Below are 24,648 nucleotides of genomic sequence, written 5' to 3'. Positions count from 1 at the left end.
TCTAGTTGAGGGGCCGAGTATAGGAGCCGGCGTTCCTACGTACTAATAAGTGCCGTGTAGGAATGCATTATAGGGGCTAGGAGTGGGCCAGGCTCCTAGACCCAAGGAGAATACTATAAATAGGAGACCTGCAGTGATAATTGTGGTATTTAACTTAGAATATAAGTAATCTAGAGCAGGGGATTGATTTGTCCGTCGGAGTACTAATTCCGACACGCCCGACCGGAGTGTTTATTTCCTTTCAGGTGACTATTGGAGGATCACGAGCGCTCCTTAGGATCAAAAGAGTATTTCCAAAAACCACTTCTCCACAGATCATTATGTTCAGATTTGTAGGATCTATCACAGATTCATTTTGATGATTTAAATCACCCATTTTATAAAACATTTCATGCATGTCATTTATTAAAAAATAAAATTGATCTAATAATTGGAGCCTTTTCATTTTTCAAAGATAAATGCATAAAATGAAAAATGTTACAATTATCGGATTGATCTAATTTTTTTTTTTATCATGAATGATGTATACATAGACGACGCTACAAAATCAACAATTCGGATTATCAAAACAAGACCGAATCCCAAAAATTCTAACATGCTGATTAAGTTCATAGTTAAACTTTCAAAAATGTTAGACCCCATATATTCTACCAAAAAATATATAAAACACTCACATAAGTATGGATACCACATTCATATGAATGTTTGGTATATTTTTGGTATTTCTAACATTATTCTTTACGCTCCATTTGTTCGGATGTAAACATTTTCTATAAGACAAATGATTCATACACTAAATTTGAGCTCACCCATATTTTGTAAGTTAGACGACCACCCGAACGACCAGTGCAACCCTTGTCAATCGCAGCTGTCACCCTTGTTTCCACTTGGACGATTGATATGTACAAATTCGAGCGATTTAGGAGAGGCAAAATTTAGTGGATGTAACATTACTCTTTTCTATAAATACCCGCCGGTTTTTTACTAAACCAGTGAACCGGTCCCCATTTTTTACCACACCTGCTGATTGAAATTTTTATTTATATATATACATATATATAAATACATCACAAAATTTTGACTAAAAGTTCTTATTTCAACAGTCTCCTTTCATGAGGAGTCGCATTGGCAGCTTGAGGAGATTATGAGAGTCTATTCTTATTTATAGGAAAAGATTTTCAAAAAAAACCTAAAAGTTTTATGTAGAATTCTATCAAATTATTTGAGTCATATTGATTAGAGGGAAAGTTGAAAATTTCAATTCCCTCCAAAATTAAATTTAGAATTCAATCTAGGGGTGAGAATGGTCCAAATTGGTTCGGTTTGGTGTAAAACTAAGACCATTCCATTGTCCACAATTTTATAAAAATTAGAACCAATCCAATCTATTTAAATCGTGTAACTAATCCAAACCATTATTAATCTGCCCATAATTTTTCAAAATGTAAACATGTATATTGTTTCATCATTAATTTAAACAAACATAATATCTAGTTCCATATATATCTACAATAGCAGTAACCATTATCAAATTCCAAAAAAAAAAAAAAAAAAAATTAAAACTAGTTCCACCATTACACCATTACAAAACTAAAACTAAAAAATAACACAACAATAACAACAAAGTGGTTGATGCACACACTGAGAAGAGGAGAATGAAATGTTATGAATTAGGATTTTGGTTTTATATACAAGAGATAGGATAGTATGTATTAGGGGTGTATGAATGAATATAGTCTAAGTTGCATACTGTCACTCCCCAAACTTGGGCATGATCGTTCGTGGCCTACAAGGCCTTAACCCAAGGCACACGTAAGCCTAAACACAAATTTATAATCACATAGGATAATTGTAATAATAGCCTAGTAATAAATAAATCAAACTTAATCTAATGACATGCTACAATTATAAACGGACAAAACCAATCCTAATCAATACCATCCAAACCAATGGGACACAAATAACCCACATAACAAAATAATCCTAAATGAATCTCAACCGAAAAGTATGCACACAATTGTCATAATAATCTAAAAATAATAAATGAATGTCATTAGAACCGGTTACGAGTCTAATTTCTTACATTTTTGGCCTTACGTTGATTGCTCGTGTATATTAAGAAAACTGTCAATTTCTTTAACGTGCTGCAGAAAATGACATGTTTGTATGTAATTAATTATAACTAATTCTTTCGATAAGAAAATCGAGTGAAACTAATTGGGTTTGAAATTTGGGATATAGTAGTTGATGTCTGGAGGCTTTTCGGAATTTTTCGAATGGCATGGAGTGAAATTTTAATTTTCAAAGTTAGCAAAAGTTCAGGAAAACTTGTCTAAAATTCTATTTTACCTCAAAGCGTTACTTAATTAAGTTTCAATTGGAGCCCATATCTCGGTTAATTTTGGACCTTGAAGAACATAAATTCAAGTATTATCTAAGAGTAACAGTGAGTTGGGTTGAGCCGTATTAGTACGCTTTAACTTGGGTTACTTAATTTATTATTTCTTTTAGTATTTTTGAATTAGTAATGATGTGTAGTTTTTATACTTGGTTTAGGGCACTAGTTAGACTTTCATACTCTATTCGAGGATTATTATTCTATTTTCAGGTGAGTAGTTGCATGCTACATATTTTTATAAATGTTCCCTTACCTTGAACTGTTGAAAAATTAAATTATTATTTCAAGACTAAATTGTTTTGATAAAATTATTATATTATCAATAGAGCTAAATTATTTCTGAAACATGTATAAACTTGGTATACAGTAAACTATTTGAAATGGTCTCATGTTTATAATAGTGAACCATCATATTTGCGAAACTAAATTTTATAAATTATTGGGACCATATATATAAAAGTCCAGGAAATTTATTCCACTGCGTGTGGCGACTTTAGCGACTAGGGAACAGATTCGAGTTGGGCTGTGATGACTCTAGTGCTCAACGATTGTAAGGAACAGACCTGGGTTAGGCTGAGTGACCTTCAATCGGATCGTCTAAGAGAAAAAGCTAAGGTAGCCACCCCCGAGGATGACTCTTGGTTCGATATTGGATCTAACAAGCTTATTGCCTTGAGAATTTTGTAGCATGTTACTTGTTATTCTTGATACCCAGATTATAATGCTAATTATGTTGTTGTCTGATTTAAGAGGAGAATGTTATTTGTTATGTTCTTGAGCGACATGAATATTTTTAACCATAAAATTGTTGTAACAACCCTCATACTGTTTACCGATTAATGACTGATTAACCGCTAATTACTGTTAACCGAGACTGATTTTGACTGATAATTGAACTACCTAAGGTACTGAACTGACTGACTGAAAACTGGAATCGAATTGACTGAGTATGTGTGTGTTAAATTGTGTTCTATCTGTTTGACTGTTTGACTATCTGTTCCTGTTTGTATGTTTAAATTGCAAATTGAAGGCCTTATCGGCGGTCGAATCCAAAAGTGATTAGTGTGTCATGGTCAACATAATTTATGTAAATTTATGGTGAAGTTATCTGAAAACTGATTAAGTATGATTAAATTAGATTAAAATGAGTTAATTGCAAAGTTTGCCGTAATTACCTAAATGCCACTTAAGTGGCCCACTACTTGGCTCATCTCATTACACTCATACATACACATTTCATCAGCTCATTCTTGAGCACAGCACCGACTAGAGAGAGAGAAATAGAGAGTGAGAGGGAATTGAGTTGAGTTTGAGTTCATTGGTGGAATTACTTGGTAATTGAAGTGTAGATTGCTAATTTGAGCCTCTAGCCTTGCATTGGAGACCTAAGGTAGAGTAATTACTCTCTTGTTTGTGTATTTGAGCTTGATTCTTGCATGGTTTATGTCAAAATTGAAGTTGAGCCATGAATTAGTTCTAGCATGTTGAAATAGAGCATAATTCATGCATGCATGTTAGTATTGTTGCATTTTGAGGTTGATTACACGGACATTAGTACATGCATGCTCATATTGTTGTTATAGACCATGTTTTCATCTGGTTTTGAAAAGAAATGAGCTCATTTGAACAAGCTTTGGAGCTTTAATTTGGTTTAAAACTCATGCATGGCATGTTTGAATGTTGTTCTTGAAGAATGGTTGGAAATTGGGTTTGAATTAAACACCCTTGGGCTTTGATTTCCTAAATTGAGTTTTGAAATATGTTATTCTATGTGTTTAAAAGAGTTTTCCAGAAAATTGGCCCAAGAGGATCGAATTTTATGCATCTAAGCTTGGTTTTGAACCTGGAGCTCGAATCTGGGATTTCCAGATTTCAGTCGTCCGCTCGAGCGGGGGTAGTGCCGCTCGAGCGGGAAAATCGAGCTTCCAGCATCTTGCACTGTAGAACAGTCCGCTCGAGCGGAGTATTGGGCGCTCGAGCGGAGGACTGGATGACACGCTCGAGCGGGGACCTTTGTTTGCCTGTACGCTCGAGCGGGGAAACCTGCGCTCGAGCGGGACCCTGTTTCACTGAAATTTCTGAAAATGTTTTCTAAGTGTATTTTTGCATCCTCATCCCATCCTAGGCATTCTTAGGCCTAGTTTAAGACATCTTGATGAGGATATCGATGTAGAACACACCAAGGCAAATTAGGGATTAAGTTATGTTATTTCCCAACTGTGTAGCTTAGTGTGTTCAATCTGTTAACTGTGTAGGGTTGGCGACTGGAGAGACACGCTCTAGCATACTGTAGCCCGAACTCTGTGAGTAACAATTGTGTAAAGATATGTTCAACTGATTATCTTTTGAATACTGAACTGAACTGTTTACTGAACTGGTATTACTGAATGAATGTATGTCCTTTATTTCTGAACTGTACTGTGGCATCCTTAGTACCTACGGTTTACTGTTACTGTTACTGTTACAGAGATCTCTGTCGGTTCCCTCGGGGAGCCACTACTGTTTACTGACTGATGGCCATCATTACTGTTCGGTCTTTTAAGACCTACTGTTACTGTTATGCTAATGGATGTACCACATATGACTGTTTACTGTACTGAGCAACTGAAATACTGATTGAAATGAACTGTTTTCATTACTGTAAGGACATTCATTCTAAACCCCTTTACGCTTTATGTTATTCACTGGGCTTTAGCTCACTGCTCATATATATATGTAGGTGTACAGGCACCAGACCGCAGCTAGGAGCGTCAGGGTTACTCCAGTTTTGTCAAGCCAGCCTATGTGCCTCACTGCGAGGTTCCGAGCCTATTGTGTTAAGGCTTAGGGGTGTTTTACAATTCCCCCTTCTGTACTGTTTTACCGTTCTGTATAGACTGTATGTTACTGTACCGTTATATAGGGTCGAGTCCCTAATCTGAATGCTTGTAAATATCGTGCATACTGTTCTGTACTGTTATGTATAAATGTATGAAAAATCTTTTTGGCATACAGACTGTCACAGCTCAATGGACATTATTTATTTACTGTATTGGCTTCCGCCAGGCCCTGTACTCTGTTTTACTGTATTACTGTTCTGCAGGCCTTCGGTAATCTCGGATTACTGGCCGGTTACGGTACTAAACCCATAGGGCCAGGTTTGGGTCGTGACAGAGTGGTATCAGAGCGATACTTAACCACGAGTTATACCGCACACACGTGTCCAAATGAGCTATAGGGTGTCCTAGAAAAGTGATTAGGGCATCTCATGAGCATGATAAGTGTGTGATTATGTTATGACTGAATACGTGCTAATGTGGTAAACTGTTAAACAAATGACTGCTTATGTTTAAAACTGTTATAACTGCTTATAGTGAAATGGACAATGCAAATGAACCTGAATCCTCGTCTACCGAGGCAAGAATGGAAAGAATGGAAAGAATGATAGAACTGATAACTGCTAGACTTGAACAACAACAGAACCAACCGCCCCCACCTCCTCCTCCTCCGGTACAGCCGGAACCTAATGTTAATGTGAACGATGGGGATATTATTGCTCTGACCCAGAGGTTCAGCAAAATGAAACCGCCATCCTTTCAGGGAGGCCTTGAACCGTTAAAAGCTGAAGCTTGGGTTCTGGAGACAGAAAAACTATTTGAAGTGTTTCCGTGCTCAGAAGCGAATAAGGTATTGTTAGCTACCTTCACCCTCCAAGAAGAAGCTAGAAGGTGGTGGATGTTGATCCGCGATGCAAATGCTGTTATGACTTGGGCTCAGTTCAAGGAGTCATTCTTTGAAAAGTACTTTCCGCAGTGTGTCAGGGATAGGAAAGTAACTGAGTTTGAACAACTGAAACAGGGCACCACGTCGGTTGCCGAATATGAAACAAAATTTACTGAACTTGCCCGTTATGCACCGCACATGGTGGATACTGAGTATAAGAAGGCCAGGAAATTTGAGGGCGGCCTTAATGTTGCAATTCTTGATCGAATAAACGTTTTGAAACTACCGACTTTTGTGGGTGTTCTCGACCGGGCATTGATGGCCGAGTCAAACATTGCAGCAGTGAAACAATCTGAGACACCAACAACTGAATGGCATGGTAAAAGGCAGGGTTTCAAATTCAAGAAAGGCAAGCACAACCCAGCCAACAAGAAACAGAATACGGGGTCGACAACTAGCCCCAGTCAAGGGAGTGGGTTCATACCACCCTGTTCTGAATGTGGCAAGAAGCACAAAGGGGTCTGTTACAAACTATCTGGAGCCTGTTACAAGTGTGGCAAGGTGGGCCACATGGTTAAAGATTGTCCTTCCGCTCCTCAGGGCAATAGCAAAGCTGCAGCCAGCGGCGCAGCATCAAATGCTCCACCAAAACCGAATCCTAAAGCTACCGGGAAAGAGCCTGTGAGGCAAGGCCGAGTGTTCGCACTAATACCGGGAGATGTGCAGAATACCGAGACCGTTGTGTCAGGTATTCTCTCTATTTGTACACAAAATGCATATGTATTGATTGATTCGGGGTCTACACATTCTTATGTATCGCATGCTTTCTCACGGAAACTGAATAGACCCTTAGAACCTATGAACTATCTGCTAGCCGTATCATCACCCGTAGGGGGATCCATGACATGTGCTTATTTGTACCCCGCATATGAAATTGTTGTTGGGGATATGCATCTGTTTATTGATTTACTGCCATTGAACATTGATCATTTTGACATAATATTGGGGATGGATTGGTTACAAAAATATCATGCCACTATTGACTGTGTGACCAAGCAAGTTGTTTTCCGTCCACCTGGTCTGCCTGAATTCGTGTTTAATGGGGTTGGAGTAGTACCTCCCCCGTATCTGATTTCATCTGTGAAAGCTGTAAAATTGATTAGAAAGGGCTGTAAGGGATATTTGTGTTCTGTACTGACTGTATCTACTGATGATAATGCTAATGTGAACTGTATTCCTATAGTCAGAGAATTCCCAGATGTTTTTCCAGACAATTTGCCAGGGGATTTGATTGACAGGGAGATTGAATTCACCGTGGACGTGATTCCCGGAACACAGCCAGTTTCTAAAGCTCCCTACCGAATGGCTCCAACTGAACTGAAAGAATTGAAGGCGCAATTGCAAGAACTGTTAGACAAGAAGTTTATTAGACCCAGTACCTCACCATGGGGTGCACCGGTTTTGTTTGTAAAGAAGAAAGACGGCTCACTGAGACTGTGCATTGACTACCGTGAATTGAACAAGGTAACTGTAAAGAATAAATACCCGTTACCGCGTATTGATGACCTGTTTGATCAGTTACAGGGTGCTAAAGTATTTTCCAAGATTGATCTTAGATCTGGATATCATCAACTGAAGGTTAAGCCGGAAGACATTGATAAAACTGCTTTTAGAACGAGGTATGGACATTACGAATTTTTAGTTATGCCTTTTGGAGTCACGAATGCACCAGCTGCATTTATGGACCTCATGAACAGAATCTTTAAACCATACCTTGACAACTTTATTGTTGTATTTATTGATGACATATTGATTTACTCCAAGAGTATAGAAGAACATGAACATCATCTGAGACTTGCCCTACAAACTTTAACAGAACAGAAACTGTATGCTAAACTGTCTAAATGTGAATTTTGGCTTGACCATGTTATGTTTTTGGGGCATGTTGTTAGCAAAGATGGAATTTCTGTTGATCCGCAGAAAATTGAAGCTGTAGTGAACTGGCCTAGACCGACAAATGTGACTGAAGTCCGAAGCTTTTTGGGATTGGCTGGATATTACAGAAGATTTGTCAAAGATTTCTCCAAAATTGCTCTACCATTGACTCAGTTAACTCAGAAGGGGACATCATTTGACTGGACTGACCAAAGAGAATCTGCTTTCCAGGAGTTGAAAACTCGATTAGTGACTGCACCTGTTCTGACCTTACCTTCAGGTACGGATGGTTATACTGTGTTTAGTGATGCTTCTCATAAGGGTTTGGGATGTGTTTTAATGCAGAATGGGAGAGTTATTGCTTATGCTTCCCGACAACTGAGACCACATGAAAAGAACTACCCGACCCATGATCTGGAACTTGCTGCAGTAGTATTTGCACTGAAAATCTGGCGTCACTACCTGTACGGGGTAACATGTGAAGTATATACCGACCACAAGAGTTTGAAATATTTCTTCACACAGAAAGAACTGAACATGAGACAGCGGAGATGGCTAGAACTGATTAAAGACTATGACCTACAGATATTGTACCATCCGGGAAAAGCCAATACCGTTGCCGATGCATTGAGCCGAAAATCGATTGGAAACTTAGCATGTTTGCTTACCGGACAGAAAGAGTTACTTTGTGACCTTGAAAAGTCTGAAATTGAAATTGTTTTGGGAGAACAAGGTGGAACCTTAGCTGCTATTTCTGCCCAACCAGCACTGATTGAAGAGATTAAAGAGAAACAACAACTGGATGACTTCTTGAAAAAGATCATCGAAGAAAGAGAATCCAAACCGAGACCCGGATTCAAATTTGAGAATAATGTACTGAAATTTCAAGAAAGACTATGTGTACCGAACGATACTGAACTGAAAAGAAGGATTCTACAAGAGGGCCACAACTCAAGATTTTCTATCCATCCGGGGAATACGAAAATGTACCAAGATCTGAAACAGAATTTCTGGTGGCCAGGAATGAAGAAGGAAATTGCCGACTTTGTGTCCAAATGTCTTCATTGTCAACAGGTCAAAGCTGAACATCAACGACCTGCCGGATTATTGCAACCCTTACCTATACCAGAGTGGAAATGGGAGCATATCACGATGGATTTTATCGTTGGGTTGCCTCGCTCCAGAAAAGGTATGGATTCAATTTGGGTTATTGTTGATAGATTAACCAAATCTGCTCACTTCTTACCTGTCAAGACAATCTATAATGCGGACAAATTGGCTGTTATCTATATTGATGAGATTGTAAGACTGCATGGAGTGCCTGTGTCTATTGTTTCTGACAGGGATTCGAAGTTTACATCGAGGTTTTGGCAAAGTCTACAGACTGCATTGGGTACTGAATTAAGGCTGAGTAGTGCCTATCATCCTCAGACAGATGGACAGTCAGAAAGGACCATCCAAACTCTGGAGGATTTACTGAGAATGTGTATCCTTGATTTTCAGGGAGACTGGGAAAGTCATCTCCCATTAGTTGAATTCGCCTACAATAACAGCTACCATTCGAGTATTGGTATGGCGCCTTTCGAGGCATTGTATGGCAGAAAATGTAGATCTCCGATTTGCTGGGCAGAAGTTGGAGATGGGCCGTTGCTTGGGCCCGAGATTGTGTATGAAACAACTGAAAAAGTGAAACTGATACAGCAAAGACTGAAAACTGCACAGAGTAGACAGAAAAGTTATGCAGATGTCAGAAGACGGGACAGAGAGTATGAAGTGGGTGATCACGTTTTTGTGAAAGTGACACCAATGAAAGGCCAGACTCGTTTTGGAGTCAAAGGCAAGTTAGCGCCGAGATATGTCGGACCGTATGAGATTATTGAGAAAATCAATCCGGTGGCGTATCAAGTTGCGCTCCCTCCTGAAATGGAGCATATGCATAACGTCTTCCACATTTCGATGTTGAGAGACTACCTCCGGGATCCCTTCCATGTAATTGAGCCTACTCGTATAGTGCTGAGTGATGACTACACTTACGAGGAACGTCCTATACAGATTGTTAACAGACGGATCAAGAAACTGAGAAACAAAGAGATCCCGCTAGTGAAAGTTGACTGGCAGAACCATGGTGGTATGTATGCCACTTGGGAAAGGGAAGATGACATGGCTAAAAGATATCCTGAACTATTCCCACTGAATCCTGTTTTCTTCCAGAATGAAGGTAACTCGAGTTTAGAGGACTAAACTCTTTATAAGGAGGGGAGACTGTAACAACCCTCATACTGTTTACCGATTAATGACTGATTAACCGCTAATTACTGTTAACCGAGACTGATTTTGACTGATAATTGAACTACCTAAGGTACTGAACTGACTGACTGAAAACTGGAATCGAATTGACTGAGTATGTGTGTGTTAAATTGTGTTCTATCTGTTTGACTGTTTGACTATCTGTTCCTGTTTGTATGTTTAAATTGCAAATTGAAGGCCTTATCGGCGGCCGAATCCAAAAGTGATTAGTGTGTCATGGTCAACATAATTTATGTAAATTTATGGTGAAGTTATCTGAAAACTGATTAAGTATGATTAAATTAGATTAAAATGAGTTAATTGCAAAGTTTGCCGTAATTACCTAAATGCCACTTAAGTGGCCCACTACTTGGCTCATCTCATTACACTCATACATACACATTTCATCAGCTCATTCTTGAGCACAGCACCGACTAGAGAGAGAGAAATAGAGAGTGAGAGGGAATTGAGTTGAGTTTGAGTTCATTGGTGGAATTGCTTGGTAATTGAAGTGTAGATTGCTAATTTGAGCCTCTAGCCTTGCATTGGAGACCTAAGGTAGAGTAATTACTCTCTTGTTTGTGTATTTGAGCTTGATTCTTGCATGGTTTATGTCAAAATTGAAGTTGAGCCATGAATTAGTTCTAGCATGTTGAAATAGAGCATAATTCATGCATACATGTTAGTATTGTTGCATTTTGAGGTTGATTACACGGACATTAGTACATGCATGCTCATATTGTTGTTATAGACCATGTTTTCATCTGGTTTTGAAAAGAAATGAGCTCATTTGAACAAGCTTTGGAGCTTTAATTTGGTTTAAAACTCATGCATGGCATGTTTGAATGTTGTTCTTGAAGAATGGTTGGAAATTGGGTTTGAATTAAACACCCTTGGGCTTTGATTTCCTAAATTGAGTTTTGAAATATGTTATTCTATGTGTTTAAAAGAGTTTTCCAGAAAATTGGCCCAAGAGGATCGAATTTTATGCATCTAAGCTTGGTTTTGAACCTGGAGCTCGAATCTGGGATTTCCAGATTTCAGTCGTCCGCTCGAGCGGGGGTAGTGCCGCTCGAGCGGGAAAATCGAGCTTCCAGCATCTTGCACTGTAGAACAGTCCGCTCGAGCGGAGTATTGGGCGCTCGAGCGGAGGACTGGATGACACGCTCGAGCGGGGACCTTTGTTTGCCTGTACGCTCGAGCGGGGAAACCTGCGCTCGAGCGGGACCCTGTTTCACTGAAATTTCTGAAAATGTTTTCTAAGTGTATTTTTGCATCCTCATCCCATCCTAGGCATTCTTAGGCCTAGTTTAAGACATCTTGATGAGGATATCGATGTAGAACACACCAAGGCAAATTAGGGATTAAGTTATGTTATTTCCCAACTGTGTAGCTTAGTGTGTTCAATCTGTTAACTGTGTAGGGTTGGCGACTGGAGAGACACGCTCTAGCATACTGTAGCCCGAACTCTGTGAGTAACAATTGTGTAAAGATATGTTCAACTGATTATCTTTTGAATACTGAACTGAACTGTTTACTGAACTGGTATTACTGAATGAATGTATGTCCTTTATTTCTGAACTGTACTGTGGCATCCTTAGTACCTACGGTTTACTGTTACTGTTACTGTTACAGAGATCTCTGTCGGTTCCCTCGGGGAGCCACTACTGTTTACTGACTGATGGCCATCATTACTGTTCGGTCTTTTAAGACCTACTGTTACTGTTATGCTAATGGATGTACCACATATGACTGTTTACTGTACTGAGCAACTGAAATACTGATTGAAATGAACTGTTTTCATTACTGTAAGGACATTCATTCTAAACCCCTTTACGCTTTATGTTATTCACTGGGCTTTAGCTCACTGCTCATATATATATGTAGGTGTACAGGCACCAGACCGCAGCTAGGAGCGTCAGGGTTACTCCAGTTTTGTCAAGCCAGCCTATGTGCCTCACTGCGAGGTTCCGAGCCTATTGTGTTAAGGCTTAGGGGTGTTTTACAATTCCCCCTTCTGTACTGTTTTACCGTTCTGTATAGACTGTATGTTACTGTACCGTTATATAGGGTCGAGTCCCTAATCTGAATGCTTGTAAATATCGTGCATACTGTTCTGTACTGTTATGTATAAATGTATGAAAAATCTTTTTGGCATACAGACTGTCACAGCTCAATGGACATTATTTATTTACTGTATTGGCTTCCGCCAGGCCCTGTACTCTGTTTTACTGTATTACTGTTCTGCAGGCCTTCGGTAATCTCGGATTACTGGCCGGTTACGGTACTAAACCCATAGGGCCGGGTTTGGGTCGTGACAATTGTGGAACCTTGTTTTTAAATCAGATTGTTTTTATCAAAGCTGTATGTCAATCTAGTTTTTGTTATATACTTCTTATTTTGGAATGAAACCTTGTTTTTAGAACTGTATTTACTATTCATGTTTCTACTCACTGAGCTATCAACTAACTTAATTGTTAAACATTTTTAGCTGAGAGAATGACTTAGAGTGGATTCATGGCTCAACAGGGACTCTAACTTATGGATCTTTACAACATTCATTTATTTTGTTTTAGCTTGTTATGTCGATTTTCTGCATACTTTGTGGTTGGATTTTCTTTAGAATTATTTTATTTTATTTATTTTTATTTTTATATTGGGTTCTCATATTCTCCCCTCTAAAAGAAAAGTTTTGTTTTTGTAACAACCCTCGTCACTATTTACCGATTAACCACTGATTTCTGCTAAACTGAAACTGATTATGATTGGTAACTGAATTGATTGACTGAAATCTGGGACTGAATTGATTAAGCATACCTGTTTAATTGTATGTCTATCTGTTTGTCGTTCAATTATCTGTTCATGTTTTTGTGTTTAAATTGCGAATTGAAGGCCTTATCGGCGGCCGAACCGGAAATTGATTAGTGTTCCGTGATCAGTAGAATTTATGTGATTTAATGGTGTAACTATCTGAAAACTGATTAGGCATGATTAAACTAGATTAAATTAAGCTGCATTGCAGTAGGTGGACTTAATTGCCAAAATGCCACTTAGTGGCCACTAACTCACACGTTTAAAGGCTTGCACACTTTGACACAAACACACTTCATCAGCCATTTGTTGCCTACAACCGACCTCATAGGGAGAGAGTGAGAGAATTGACTTGATCTTGAGGGTTTGGCTAGAGAACTTGAATGAATTGTTTGAGAATTGTCAAATTGAGCTCCTAGACCTTGGATACAAGACCTAAGGTAGTGTTATTACCCTCTTGTTTGTGAGTTGAACTTGTTCTTACATGATTCATGTCAAATTTAGTGGATTAAGTCATGAAATAGCTTCACATGTTGAAATATAACTTAGTTCATGCATGCATGGTTGTATTGATGAATTTTAAGTTGTTTTTATGACGAATTGTCACATGCATGTTCATAATTAAGCTTAAGTCCATGATTTCGTCTTGTTTTTGGAACAATTGGCTCGTTAGAGCATGAAATTGAAGCTTTAAAATGATTTGGATTTCATGCATGTCTTGGTTGTAGCATGTTCATGAAAAATTGGTTTGAGTTGAGTTGTTTGAAACACCCTTGGCCTTTGATTTTACAATTGAGCTTTGGAATCATGTTAAACTATGAGTTTTGGGATGTATTTTGGAAAATTGGCCCAAGAGGATCGAAATTTATGCTTTAAATGTTGAATTTGAGCTTGAGGTTCAAATCTGGGAATTCCAGATTTTGAACTCACGCTTGAGCGGGGTTACTGGCGCTCGAGCGTGAAATTCGTGCTCCCAGTACTTTGCACTGTTTTAAAGTCCGCTCGAGTGGAATAATTGACGCTCGAGCGTGACGTTGTGTCTCATGCTCGAGCCGGTGTCGAGCGCCCAATCGAACGTGATTTTCACCTACCCAGCACTTTTGACTGTTCTGCAGAATGCTCGAGCGGGTAAGTCTACGCTCGAGCGGAAACCTTTGTCTGCATGTCCGCTTGAGCGGAGTGACCTACGCTCGAGCGTGACCACTGTTTTCTGAAAATTTTGGAAATGCTTTTAAAGTGCGTCTTTGCATCCTCATCCCATCCTAGGCATTCTTAGGCCTAGTTTAGGACATCTTAATGAGGATATAGATGTGGAACACACCGAGGCAAATTAGGGATTAAGTTATTATCTTTCCCAACTGTGTGGCTTAGTGTGTGTTCAATCTGTAACTGTGTAGGGTTGGCGACTGGGGACGCGCTCTAGCTTTACTGTAGCCCAGAACTCTGTGAGTAACAACTGTGTAAAGATATGTTCAAAATGATTATCTTCTGAACAATTGAATTGTACTGCTTTCTGAACTGATACTGTTAATTGAATGAATGTATGTCCTATATTCTGAACTGTATTGTGGCACCCTTAGCAACTACTGTTTATTGTTACTGTTACAGAGATCTCTATCGGTTCCCTTGTTGGAACCACTACTGTTACTGATTGATGGCCATCATTTACTGTTCGGTCTTTTAAGACGTACTGTTTACTGTACTGTTATGCTAATGGATGTACCACATATGACTGAATGACTGATATACTGAATTAACGAACTGTTTTCATTACTGTAAGGACATTCATTCTTAACCTCTTTACGCATTACGTTATTCACTAAGCTTTAGCTCACTGCTCATATATATATGTAGGTGTACAGGCACCAGGCCGTGGTTAGAAGCGTCGGGGTAAGCTTCCGTTTTGTCAAGCCAACCACTGTGCCTCACTGCGAGGTTTCGAGCCCGTCAAGTTATGGCTTAGGGGTGTTTTAGTTCCCCCTTCTGTTTCTGTAACTGTTTTGTTTACTGTACTGTACTGTTTAATAGGGATTAGGTCCCTGAACTGAATGATTGCATATATGTACATACTGTTTTGTCCGACTGTATATATTTGAATGAAAAGTCTTTTTGCATACAGACTGTCACAGCTCATTGGACATTGATTATTTACTGTTTTGGCTTCCGCCAGGCTCCTGTACTCTGTTTTACTGTATTACTGTTAAGCAGGCCTTCGGTAATCTTGGATTACTGGCCGGTTACGGTGCTAAACCCATAGGGGCGGGTTTGGATCGTGACAGTTTTCGAAACTAACCTGAGTAAATTATAAGAATAAGTGTGGGTACTTTTCGCGCATCTCGTCCTCGTGTTACCAAGTTGTCTCTTCATCTAGATGATTATGTCATAGTACCTTAACAAATTTAATAACTTTTGTATGCAACATATTCTCTTTCAAATCCAATAAATGAATAGGCGTCTCATCATACGAAAAATCCTCTCTAATCTAAAGCGGTTCATAATCATCTAGTTGCATTAGGATAGTATGTAATAGGGGTGTATGGCATGAATATAGTCGAAGTTGCATATGGTTCGGGTCAGTTCTAATCCAGAACCGTGTAGTGAAGTTCAGAACTGATCTGTGGGAAATGGTTCTTCAATTTTTCAATTTAGAATTGGACCACGGATTCAAAAATTTACTCCAAACCTACCAGATTGGATTGGATTGGTTTGGTTTACGAATTCATTACTCAGCCCTAATTTAATCAATTTGTTTGGAGGGAATGCTAATTTTTTTTTTATTTTCTTTAAAACTAGTGACTTTTTATTTTATTTTATCAACTATGATTTTATTAAATATCATTAGTAAATATTATACAATAATTTTTATTTTATTTTAGTACTTGTATATATTTTTATTTATTTGTTTATAATTATATATTATCAATTATAACGTTGCAGTTTGTCCACTTCGACTCAACAGTTGAACCGGCGATACATCCATTTGGTCTTTTTTCGGTTCGATCACCTGTCTAATTTTTAAAATATTGTGCCCGACTAATGCTAAATGTGTGCACCATATACAAGTTACGTCATTTATGAGTTCGACTATTACAAATGACATAATTTAATATTATGGAAGTTATAGCTAAAACAAAGAATTATAACCAAATATCACTAAGGTATAACAATTTTTTTTTAAATCATAATTAATATCACAATAAATTATAAATAATAACACAATAAAATGCATAACTATTTTTCAAAACACCTAAAAAAAAATTAGTCCATAACTAAAAACACACGACTCATAAATATAAATGCATAGGATAGAATTTCCCTAATCTGCCTTAAAAAATTGATCCATAAAAGTAGGAAACAGAAACAACCAAGTACCGTTGGTTGGGTCCCTAGGACGAGAAATTATTCATTGAGGTCAGCACTGCTTCGCACTTTTTATGTCTAGACAAGTGGCGTGAGATCTATTATTTTAGAAGGGTATGGCTTCTGTTCAGTTTGGGATCGGATTGGATCGTGTTGTTGGGTTCATGGGAACTTACTATGGGTCCCGTTTTAATAATCTGAACCGTTCATTATGTAGAAATCGTCGAGTACTATATGTCTGTAAAAAATCACGTTGATTGGATATCGATAGCTATGTGGTCAAAACTATTTTTTGTCAATCGTTAATTTGTTCGCCGTCTAATTTTTTTAATACGAAACTGATTTGATCATATAGCTATCGATATCCGATCAACGTGATTTTTAGCAGGCATATAGTACTCGACGATTTCTACACATTGACAGTTCAGATTATCAAAACAAGACCCGTGGTGGGCCTCCACGAGTCCAACAACACGGTCCAATTCATCGAACTGGACAGAAACCATACCCATTTTAGAATAATGTTTAGAATAATGTTTAGTGTTTTAAATATTTTATTAAATGTTTTTTATAAATATGAATTTTAAATTCATATAAAATATTTAATAAAATTTTTAAAATTTTTAATATTTTTTATTATTTTAATCAATAATAGGTACACCACCTAGATTTTCACCCCTCGGAATCTCTGTTCACAATTGGAGTTTGTTCAAACTCCTCCTCAACTTCTTCGTCTACCTTTTTGTTTACAGGATCTCTCTGTCGATCTCTTTGTCTCTCTCTAAAAATGCTTACTTTAAATCTTCTCCCCACCTCAGGTGTCACTTTCTCCAGATCCAACCATAATTACCCCATAAATGCTTCACTTTTTGATCCAAATCTTGCCAACAACAGGCCTCATAATCAAAGAAACATACACTGCCCATCTCTTCCTTTCAACAAATCCACCTCTGGCTTTGTTGAATCTGGGTTCAAAATCTCCAACCATGTCCACTTACTTGGTTCTTCTTCAAAACCAACTTCTCAGATCTCTCATCGAACCACACATTTCAATCGAATCTGTGGACACCCATTTGAGTTTTCTCTCAAACCCACCTCACAAATCCTCAGAGCAGCCTCTGGGACCCCACAAGAAGCCAACCCAGATGGAGAAATTGAGGTTTCAAATCCAAACAAAACACTCCAACTAGCTGTTGTTTTTGGTCTCTGGTACTTCCAAAACATTGTGTTCAACATCTATAACAAAAAGGTTTTGAACATCTTTCCATATCCATGGCTTCTTGCCTCATTTCAGCTCTTTGTTGGGTCTGTTTGGATGTTCTTTCTCTGGTCTTTCAAGCTCCAACCATGCCCAAAAATCTCTAAACCATTCATCATGGCCCTTCTTGGACCTGCCTTGTTCCACACAATTGGCCACATCTCAGCCTGTGTTTCATTCTCTAAAGTGGCTGTTTCTTTCACCCATGTCATCAAATCTTCAGAACCCGTCTTCTCCGTCGTGTTCTCATCGTTCCTTGGTGATTCGTATCCTCTAAAGGTTTGGCTTTCAATCCTCCCTATTGTTTTCGGTTGTTCTTTAGCTGCTATCACTGAAGTTTCCTTCAATTTTCAAGGGTTGTGGGGGGCTTTGATTAGCAATGTTGGATTTGTTCTCCGTAACATTTATTCGAAACGAAGTTTACAGAGCTTTAAGGAAGTGAATGGGTTGAATTTATATGGTTGGATCAGTATAATTTCATTGCTTTACTTATTTCCAGTGGCAGTGTTTGTTGAAGGATCTCAATGGGTTGTGGGGTATCAAAAAGCAATTGAAACTATAGGGAAACCTTCCACATTTTACATATGGGTGATCCTATCTGGGGTGTTTTACCATCTCTATAACCAGTCATCATATCAAGCACTGGATGAGATTAGCCCTCTGACGTTCTCAGTTGGTAACACAATGAAGAGGGTTGTGGTGATCATATCTACTATTTTGGTTTTCAGGAACCCTGTTAGGCCTTTGAATGCACTTGGATCCGCCATTGCAATATTCGGGACTTTCTTGTACTCACAGGCAACATCAAAGAAAACTGTGAAGAAAAATGAAGATGATAAGAATATTTGAAATGGTTTAGTTCTTTTTCACTTTCTAATTTGTTTGATTCCATAGCTTTGGAACTTTTGTAGTATTTTGTTGTATCCCGAGCAATGAATTTTTATCAATTTTAGAAATATCTTTATTGCTGATTTCTGCTTTTTTTTTTTTTTTTTCCATCTTAATTATCATTTAATTGAACTGCATACATTTGTTCTATACACCATGATCCGTACATGAGCAGAATGATCTAATTTGTATGAAAAGAGTTGCCTAGGTTACATTGCTATATTTATTGCTTCATGGTTGATTGATATTCAGCTGTAGGCTTCAGATCAATGAAGCGAATATTAGTGGAAAGGTCTAGGGATCCAATTTGAGTCATTTGATACTAACAGAAAAATTATCATAATTTGCCAACTCAGGTTGCGTAGATTGTTGTTCTGACTATCTTCGAATGTAATTTACTTTTTTCTTTTTGAAATTTTACAAAGATCGTATATATTGATTAGGGAGTACTGGTAAAGGTTGCTAGACATGGAATTGTTTGATTCAATTATTGTGCAAAACCTAAATCTATAAAATCTGCAGTTGAAAACACCTCTGAAATCTAGACCTGATTATCCATATTAGGGACTGGGTTTTTATAATTACAAATTAGTTGATTGCACAGGTATGATAGAAAGTTCTATTAATATCCTATCAATAAGAGGAGGGGTTTGACATTGGATGTCCATGAAATTTGGTTTGCAAGCTCAGAGGACTTTTAGCTTTGTTTGTGGTTTTGTGTAGATGCAGAGGTTTTTTGACTTGTTTGTGTACTTGGTTGGTGCCCCCTTGGCACTATCATCTATCTGAATTTAGTTACCAAAAAAAATCTTTAATTTTGAGTGGTTAAATAAATGTGATTTCTCCCTTTGACGTTGTCGTTGAAAAAGTAGCCAAGGATTCCAGAATTTTGTTAGCTATGTGCCTTTCATGCTCTATTATTGGCATTGTACTATTCATGGTTTGAATCATATTGGATTCAATGGGTAATTGATACGAATGGGTTGCTTAAATTGCAAATAGTGAATCGTTGAACCGAATCAGTAAATTGTGAATCGATCAATTCACTTTCAATTTGTTGAAATTATTTTTGTCATTTCTTTTGGTTTTTGTTGTTTGAAAAGGGTTTATTACTTAACCTTTTAAAGATCTTTAGGGTTACTATAGGCCATCATTTTGACTTTCTCCCTACCTATTTACTCTTAGAGACTCGAACTGTAGAAAAAACACAAACCTTCTCTCTACAATATTCTAGTCCTATATTTTCAACTTTGTCTAAAAGTGTTTGCATTTATAAAAAGAATTTTTTGAAGATATCATGTGAGATTTTTGAAAAAGTTTTGGGATTTGGGTTTCTTAACCCCCTTTGAGGTTTCTATTAGTTTTGTTGTAAAAATTTAAGAATATTGTTGTTGAGTTACTATTGATTGGAAATTGAGAATTTGTCTTTGTGTACTTTCTTTAGTGGAAAATTCGATTCAATTTGTGATTCAGTACAAGGCATTTCAATTCACAAGGATTTGATATCTCAAATAAGTAGGTGGTTGTTAAGGAAAGATTTTCGTTGATGAAAGCGTTATTATTCGAATCCCGATTTGACAACTATGCTCCCATGTATATGTGCTCCTTGTATTTTGTCAAATATGCTTATTCAACAATAAGTTATAGGAACGATTATCAAATTTGTTAATGGATAAATTATGAGTACAAAATCTCAAACTTATTGTTACATTATTCACTAGCTACTTAAATAATTAAATTTAACTACCCAACCTATGCTCTGTATTCCATACTAACAGAGTAACCTAGACCGAGTCTGGTAAGCCTTATTTCTTCACTTTGCTATTTTGCTTAAAGGATTGGTAAGGATCGTAGACGACAATAAAGATCTGAAAATTAGAACAAAAAAGAAAGAGCTTATAGTGGACAATTTTGAGAACATATATGGCTTTCTTGGGATGGACTAATGAGATCGGCTTGCTGTTTAGGATAGGGAAGAACTTCTACCCTGATCTATCAAACCTGTAGAGTTCTGCAGTTATCTTTACTTTCCTACCCTATGGAAATGCTAGTTTATTATGAGTTAGGTCTGCCTCTTAGTTCCCAGTTCATTCAGATTAGCATTGCAGAGAAACATTGCTCAAATGTAGAGCGTGAGGATCATTGTTTTCTTTCTTTGCTTCTTATCTCCTTTTCAATTTTGGTGGACTGACTTCGTTTGGATTTCAGCTTTTATATTGTTTAAGGCCTCGTTTGGGAACAAGCTAATTTAGTAACTTTTTAGCTAGTTGGCTAAAATATGAGCTAAAAAAAACTAGTATGTTTGGGATGACTTTTTGATTTTTTACGAAAAGATGTGCAAAAAGTAGAGAGAAAAGAGAATCTTTGACTTTTTGGTATAGATTGTTGGCTTTTTGGCTAATTTAGTAACTTTTTGACTTTTTGACTAAAAAAGATGGTTCCCAAACGAAAATATATTTTCATGTTGCCTATCCATATACAAAAAGGTCAAATTCAGATTGAGCTGGAACATATGCCATCACTATTCTTCAGTAGCTGGAATATTATGAAGAGATCAAAACTCTGCCTGGGAAATTATAGTTGGTTCTGTCAATTATTTCGCAGAAAATTTCCAGGAAAATTATAGTTGATGGGAAAATGCATGTGTTCATCATAGAAGTTTTGACTGTGATATAGGGTTACTTGGGACGATTGCATGTGTTCATCTGCCTTTATTTATTTATTTTTCCTTTGAAAATCTTAAAGTTCACCCAATAAAAATATGTGAAATTCTTATTGATCTCTTTGGTCATTTCAATGATGCTTGTGTGGAGCAGAAATGTGTATGTTAATTCTTCTTGATTCTGAATAACTATATTCAATGATTGTAATTGTCCAAGTAGGAAATTTGTAAAATGCATAACAAATCATGTCAAATGTGTCTTGAAAAGGAAGTCTTGAGGAATCCATGCCTAACCCATTGGCTCTTTTCCATCAGAGCTCAAACAACTCATTGAAGCTTTTCATTCTTTTAGACATCAAAAGAGCATATTGCTAAAAATTGCCTAGACATTTCAGAAGCATTTGAGATATCAGGGGTTACTTGGGGTGTCCTAAATAAGTGTATTTTTTGTCTTTTTAGACTAAAAAATTGAGGAAGAAAATATGGATGTTTTGGTTAATTTTTTAACTTTTTATCGAAAAATGTGTAATAAAAAATTGTAAAAATTGATTTGCAGGGAAAAATAGGATTAGGAGTTGTGCAGCCATTATTGTTGACTTTTGATGAATAGTGTTAAATTTTTAACTTTTTGAGTAATTTTTTGACTTTTTGACTTTTTTATAATATGCCAAACTTGACCTCAGTAATAATGGCTACAACCAAGATTCAATATAAGTCATATTGTTTAAGAAGAAATGCACCTGTGATTATAGCATTAGCTCATGATTTCCAACTGGACAGTGATTAAGGCCCGTTTGGGATGTGAATTTTTTTATTTTTTTTTTATTTTTTTTTTAATGTGGTTAAAGTATGAGGTGAATACCAATTATGTTTGGAAAGGACTTTTTTGCCTTTTTTTTTTTTTTTTTTTTTTTTTTGCAGAAAAACATGCAAATAGTAGATTGAATAAGAAAGAATATTTGACTTTTTTGGATGGATTAAATCTTATTTATTTATTTGTGGACTTTTTGATTTTTTAATGACTTTTTAACTTTTAATTAAAATAACTTACTCCTAAACGAACTCTAATTGACATCCTGATCCAGTTGGATGAATTCTTCTTCAAGACTTGGTTGAGTACCAACGCTGGATCGCAATATGTGCAACTCCTAGATGTAGAAAGAATCCAGGATTTGTGATTCTGTACCCATGGAGCGAAGTCCATAACTCTAGTGCTCTGATAGTTCATTTTTCATTGCCTTTTTTTTAGTAAGGTAAGGTTAAATGACTCAAGAGTCCTTTAAGCAACTCTTTAAGCGGATTGAATTAGATGGGAATAGCATTCCAAAGACTATTAGTCCTGAGATTATTAATTCCTTTGAATTATGTATCTTATTCCATGTTTACATTAATTTAGGATTATAAAAAGAGATTGATAAAATTGTGTCAATTTTATAATTTAACTAATTAGTCTGACCTCTCTTTAGTGCTTCATTTTGTATCTCGCCACTTCTCATGCTATTCAATAGTCTCCCATAGGAGGGATACTATGTCTAAATGGACTATTAATCTCGATTCCAATTATCTTTATCCAAACATCGAATTGTAGATTATGTTGGATTATTAATCCAACATAATATATATTTACAAAATATATATTTAAAATAAAAAAAATAAAATAAAATATTTTTAAAATATAATTTTTTTTATTTTAAATATTTTATTTTATTTTGTAAATATTTTAATTTTTTTAATTTTAATATTTTAAACTCAAAACACATTTCCACACTCGTATCATAACCAAACACATAACTCAAAACTCAATTAAAAAATTATTTTCAAACCTCATAACCAAACACATAACTCGAAATTCCACGTTACTTTAAAAACTCTACACTCAAATCGTAACCAAATACATAACAAAAAAATTAAAATATTTAAAAATATATTTATAAAATAAAATAAAATATTTATAATAAAAATTATATATTTAAAATAAAAAAAATAATTTTTTTTATTATTTAAAAAATATATTTAAAATATTAAAAAAATACAACACATAAATATTTATTTATTTATTTTAATGTGCATTATATTTCATACATTTATGTGTTATATTTTTTTAATATTTTAAATATTAAAAAAAATTTTAAAAAAATTATTTTTTATTTTAAATATAATTTTTATTATAAATATTAGTTAACCAAACAAATGTTTTACTTTTTTTTGACAAAAAAAAAAATAACATAATAAATATATAAAGTATAGAGTAAGTGGAAGGGGGGAAATTGAGGCGAAAAAAATTGAATAAGTGGAGGGGGGGGGGGAATTGAGGGGAAAAAAATTGAATTGAATTTGAAAAAAAACAAGAGTTTGGAGATGTGGGGGATTGAACCCCATATTGCTTCTATGGAAAGGAGTGCGTTACCATTTGAGCTACCTCTTTGCTTATCTTACATTTTGATTACAAAACAATTTTATGTAAAAGCATGTTTGTGAACCACGTTTTTTGAAAAAAAAAATTATTTCGTAAAAGCGTGGTTGTGAACCACGTTTTCTGGAACAAAAAAATTATTTAAAAGCGTGGTTAGAAACAACGTTTTCTATATAAATCAAATTTCCTTAAAAACGTAGTTTGTAACCACGCTTTCTTAATTAAAAGCGTGGTTTGTAACTACGCTTTTACGATTTTACAATTTTTTTGCAGTTGGGCTACAAAAACGATAAAAGCGTGGTTTTTAACCACGTTTTAACGTAGTTTGGGAATTCCGTTCAAACTAGACATAGTTTGGGAAATAGATTGCTATTTTGCCTTAATTTGGGAAAAGCCCCCTTTAAGCGGATTGAATTAGATGGGATTAGCATTCCAAAGACTATTAGTCCTGAAATTATTAATTCATTTGGATTATGTATCTTATTCCATGTTTACATTAATTTAGGATTATAAAAAGAGATTTATAAAATTATGTCAATTTTATAATTTAACTAATTAGTCTGACCTCTCTAAAGTGCTTCATTTTGTATCTCGCCACCTCTCATGGTATTTAATAGTCTCCCATAGGAGGGATACTATGTCTAAGTGGACTACTAAGTCTCGATTCCAATTATCTTATCCAAACATCGAATTGTAGATTATGTTGGATTATTAATCCAATTTCAAGGCATACCCCTTGTTATGTCTTATCTATTCACTTCTTTTTTTTTCATTACTCTCCTAGTTGAGGCAAATTCTTGGTGCATTAAGCTACTTTATTGGCACATCTACCTTAACAGTTCACAATCTGACCAAGCCAAGCTTAGTATTATTACTTGGCTTGTTTTCTTAGCCATCTAGATGGTGTACCATTGGCATTTGCATTGTTACTGTTG

The 24,648-nt window shown here is 36.3% G+C and overlaps 1 protein-coding gene and 2 long non-coding RNA genes across 3 annotated transcripts; all 3 read left to right on the top strand.

Annotated features, from left to right (window-relative positions):
* Nucleotides 1–3,897: 3,897 nt before the first annotated feature.
* On the top strand, nt 3,898–5,387 carry LOC145790144 (uncharacterized). Its single transcript, XR_014328789.1, has 2 exons — nt 3,898–4,701; nt 5,118–5,387. It is a non-coding gene; the product is annotated as an uncharacterized LOC145790144 (long non-coding RNA).
* A 5,704-nt stretch (nt 5,388–11,091) lies between these two features.
* Nucleotides 11,092–12,478, top strand: LOC145790143 (uncharacterized). Its single transcript, XR_014328788.1, has 2 exons — nt 11,092–11,792; nt 12,209–12,478. It is a non-coding gene; the product is annotated as an uncharacterized LOC145790143 (long non-coding RNA).
* A 4,683-nt stretch (nt 12,479–17,161) lies between these two features.
* On the top strand, nt 17,162–18,721 carry LOC114299687 (Nucleotide/sugar transporter family protein). Its single transcript, XM_028244482.2, has one exon. It carries the CDS (start codon nt 17,280–17,282, stop codon nt 18,597–18,599), a length of 1,320 nt encoding a protein of 439 aa, XP_028100283.2. The 5' UTR covers nt 17,162–17,279; the 3' UTR covers nt 18,600–18,721.
* The last annotated feature ends 5,927 nt before the right edge of the window (nt 18,722–24,648 follow it).

This window comes from Camellia sinensis, chromosome 5 (genome assembly GCF_055761805.1).
Source record: "Camellia sinensis isolate YWXY chromosome 5, ASM5576180v1, whole genome shotgun sequence".
Taxonomy (NCBI): Eukaryota; Viridiplantae; Streptophyta; class Magnoliopsida; order Ericales; family Theaceae; genus Camellia; species Camellia sinensis.
This window is presented reverse-complemented; position numbering and strand designations above follow the sequence as displayed.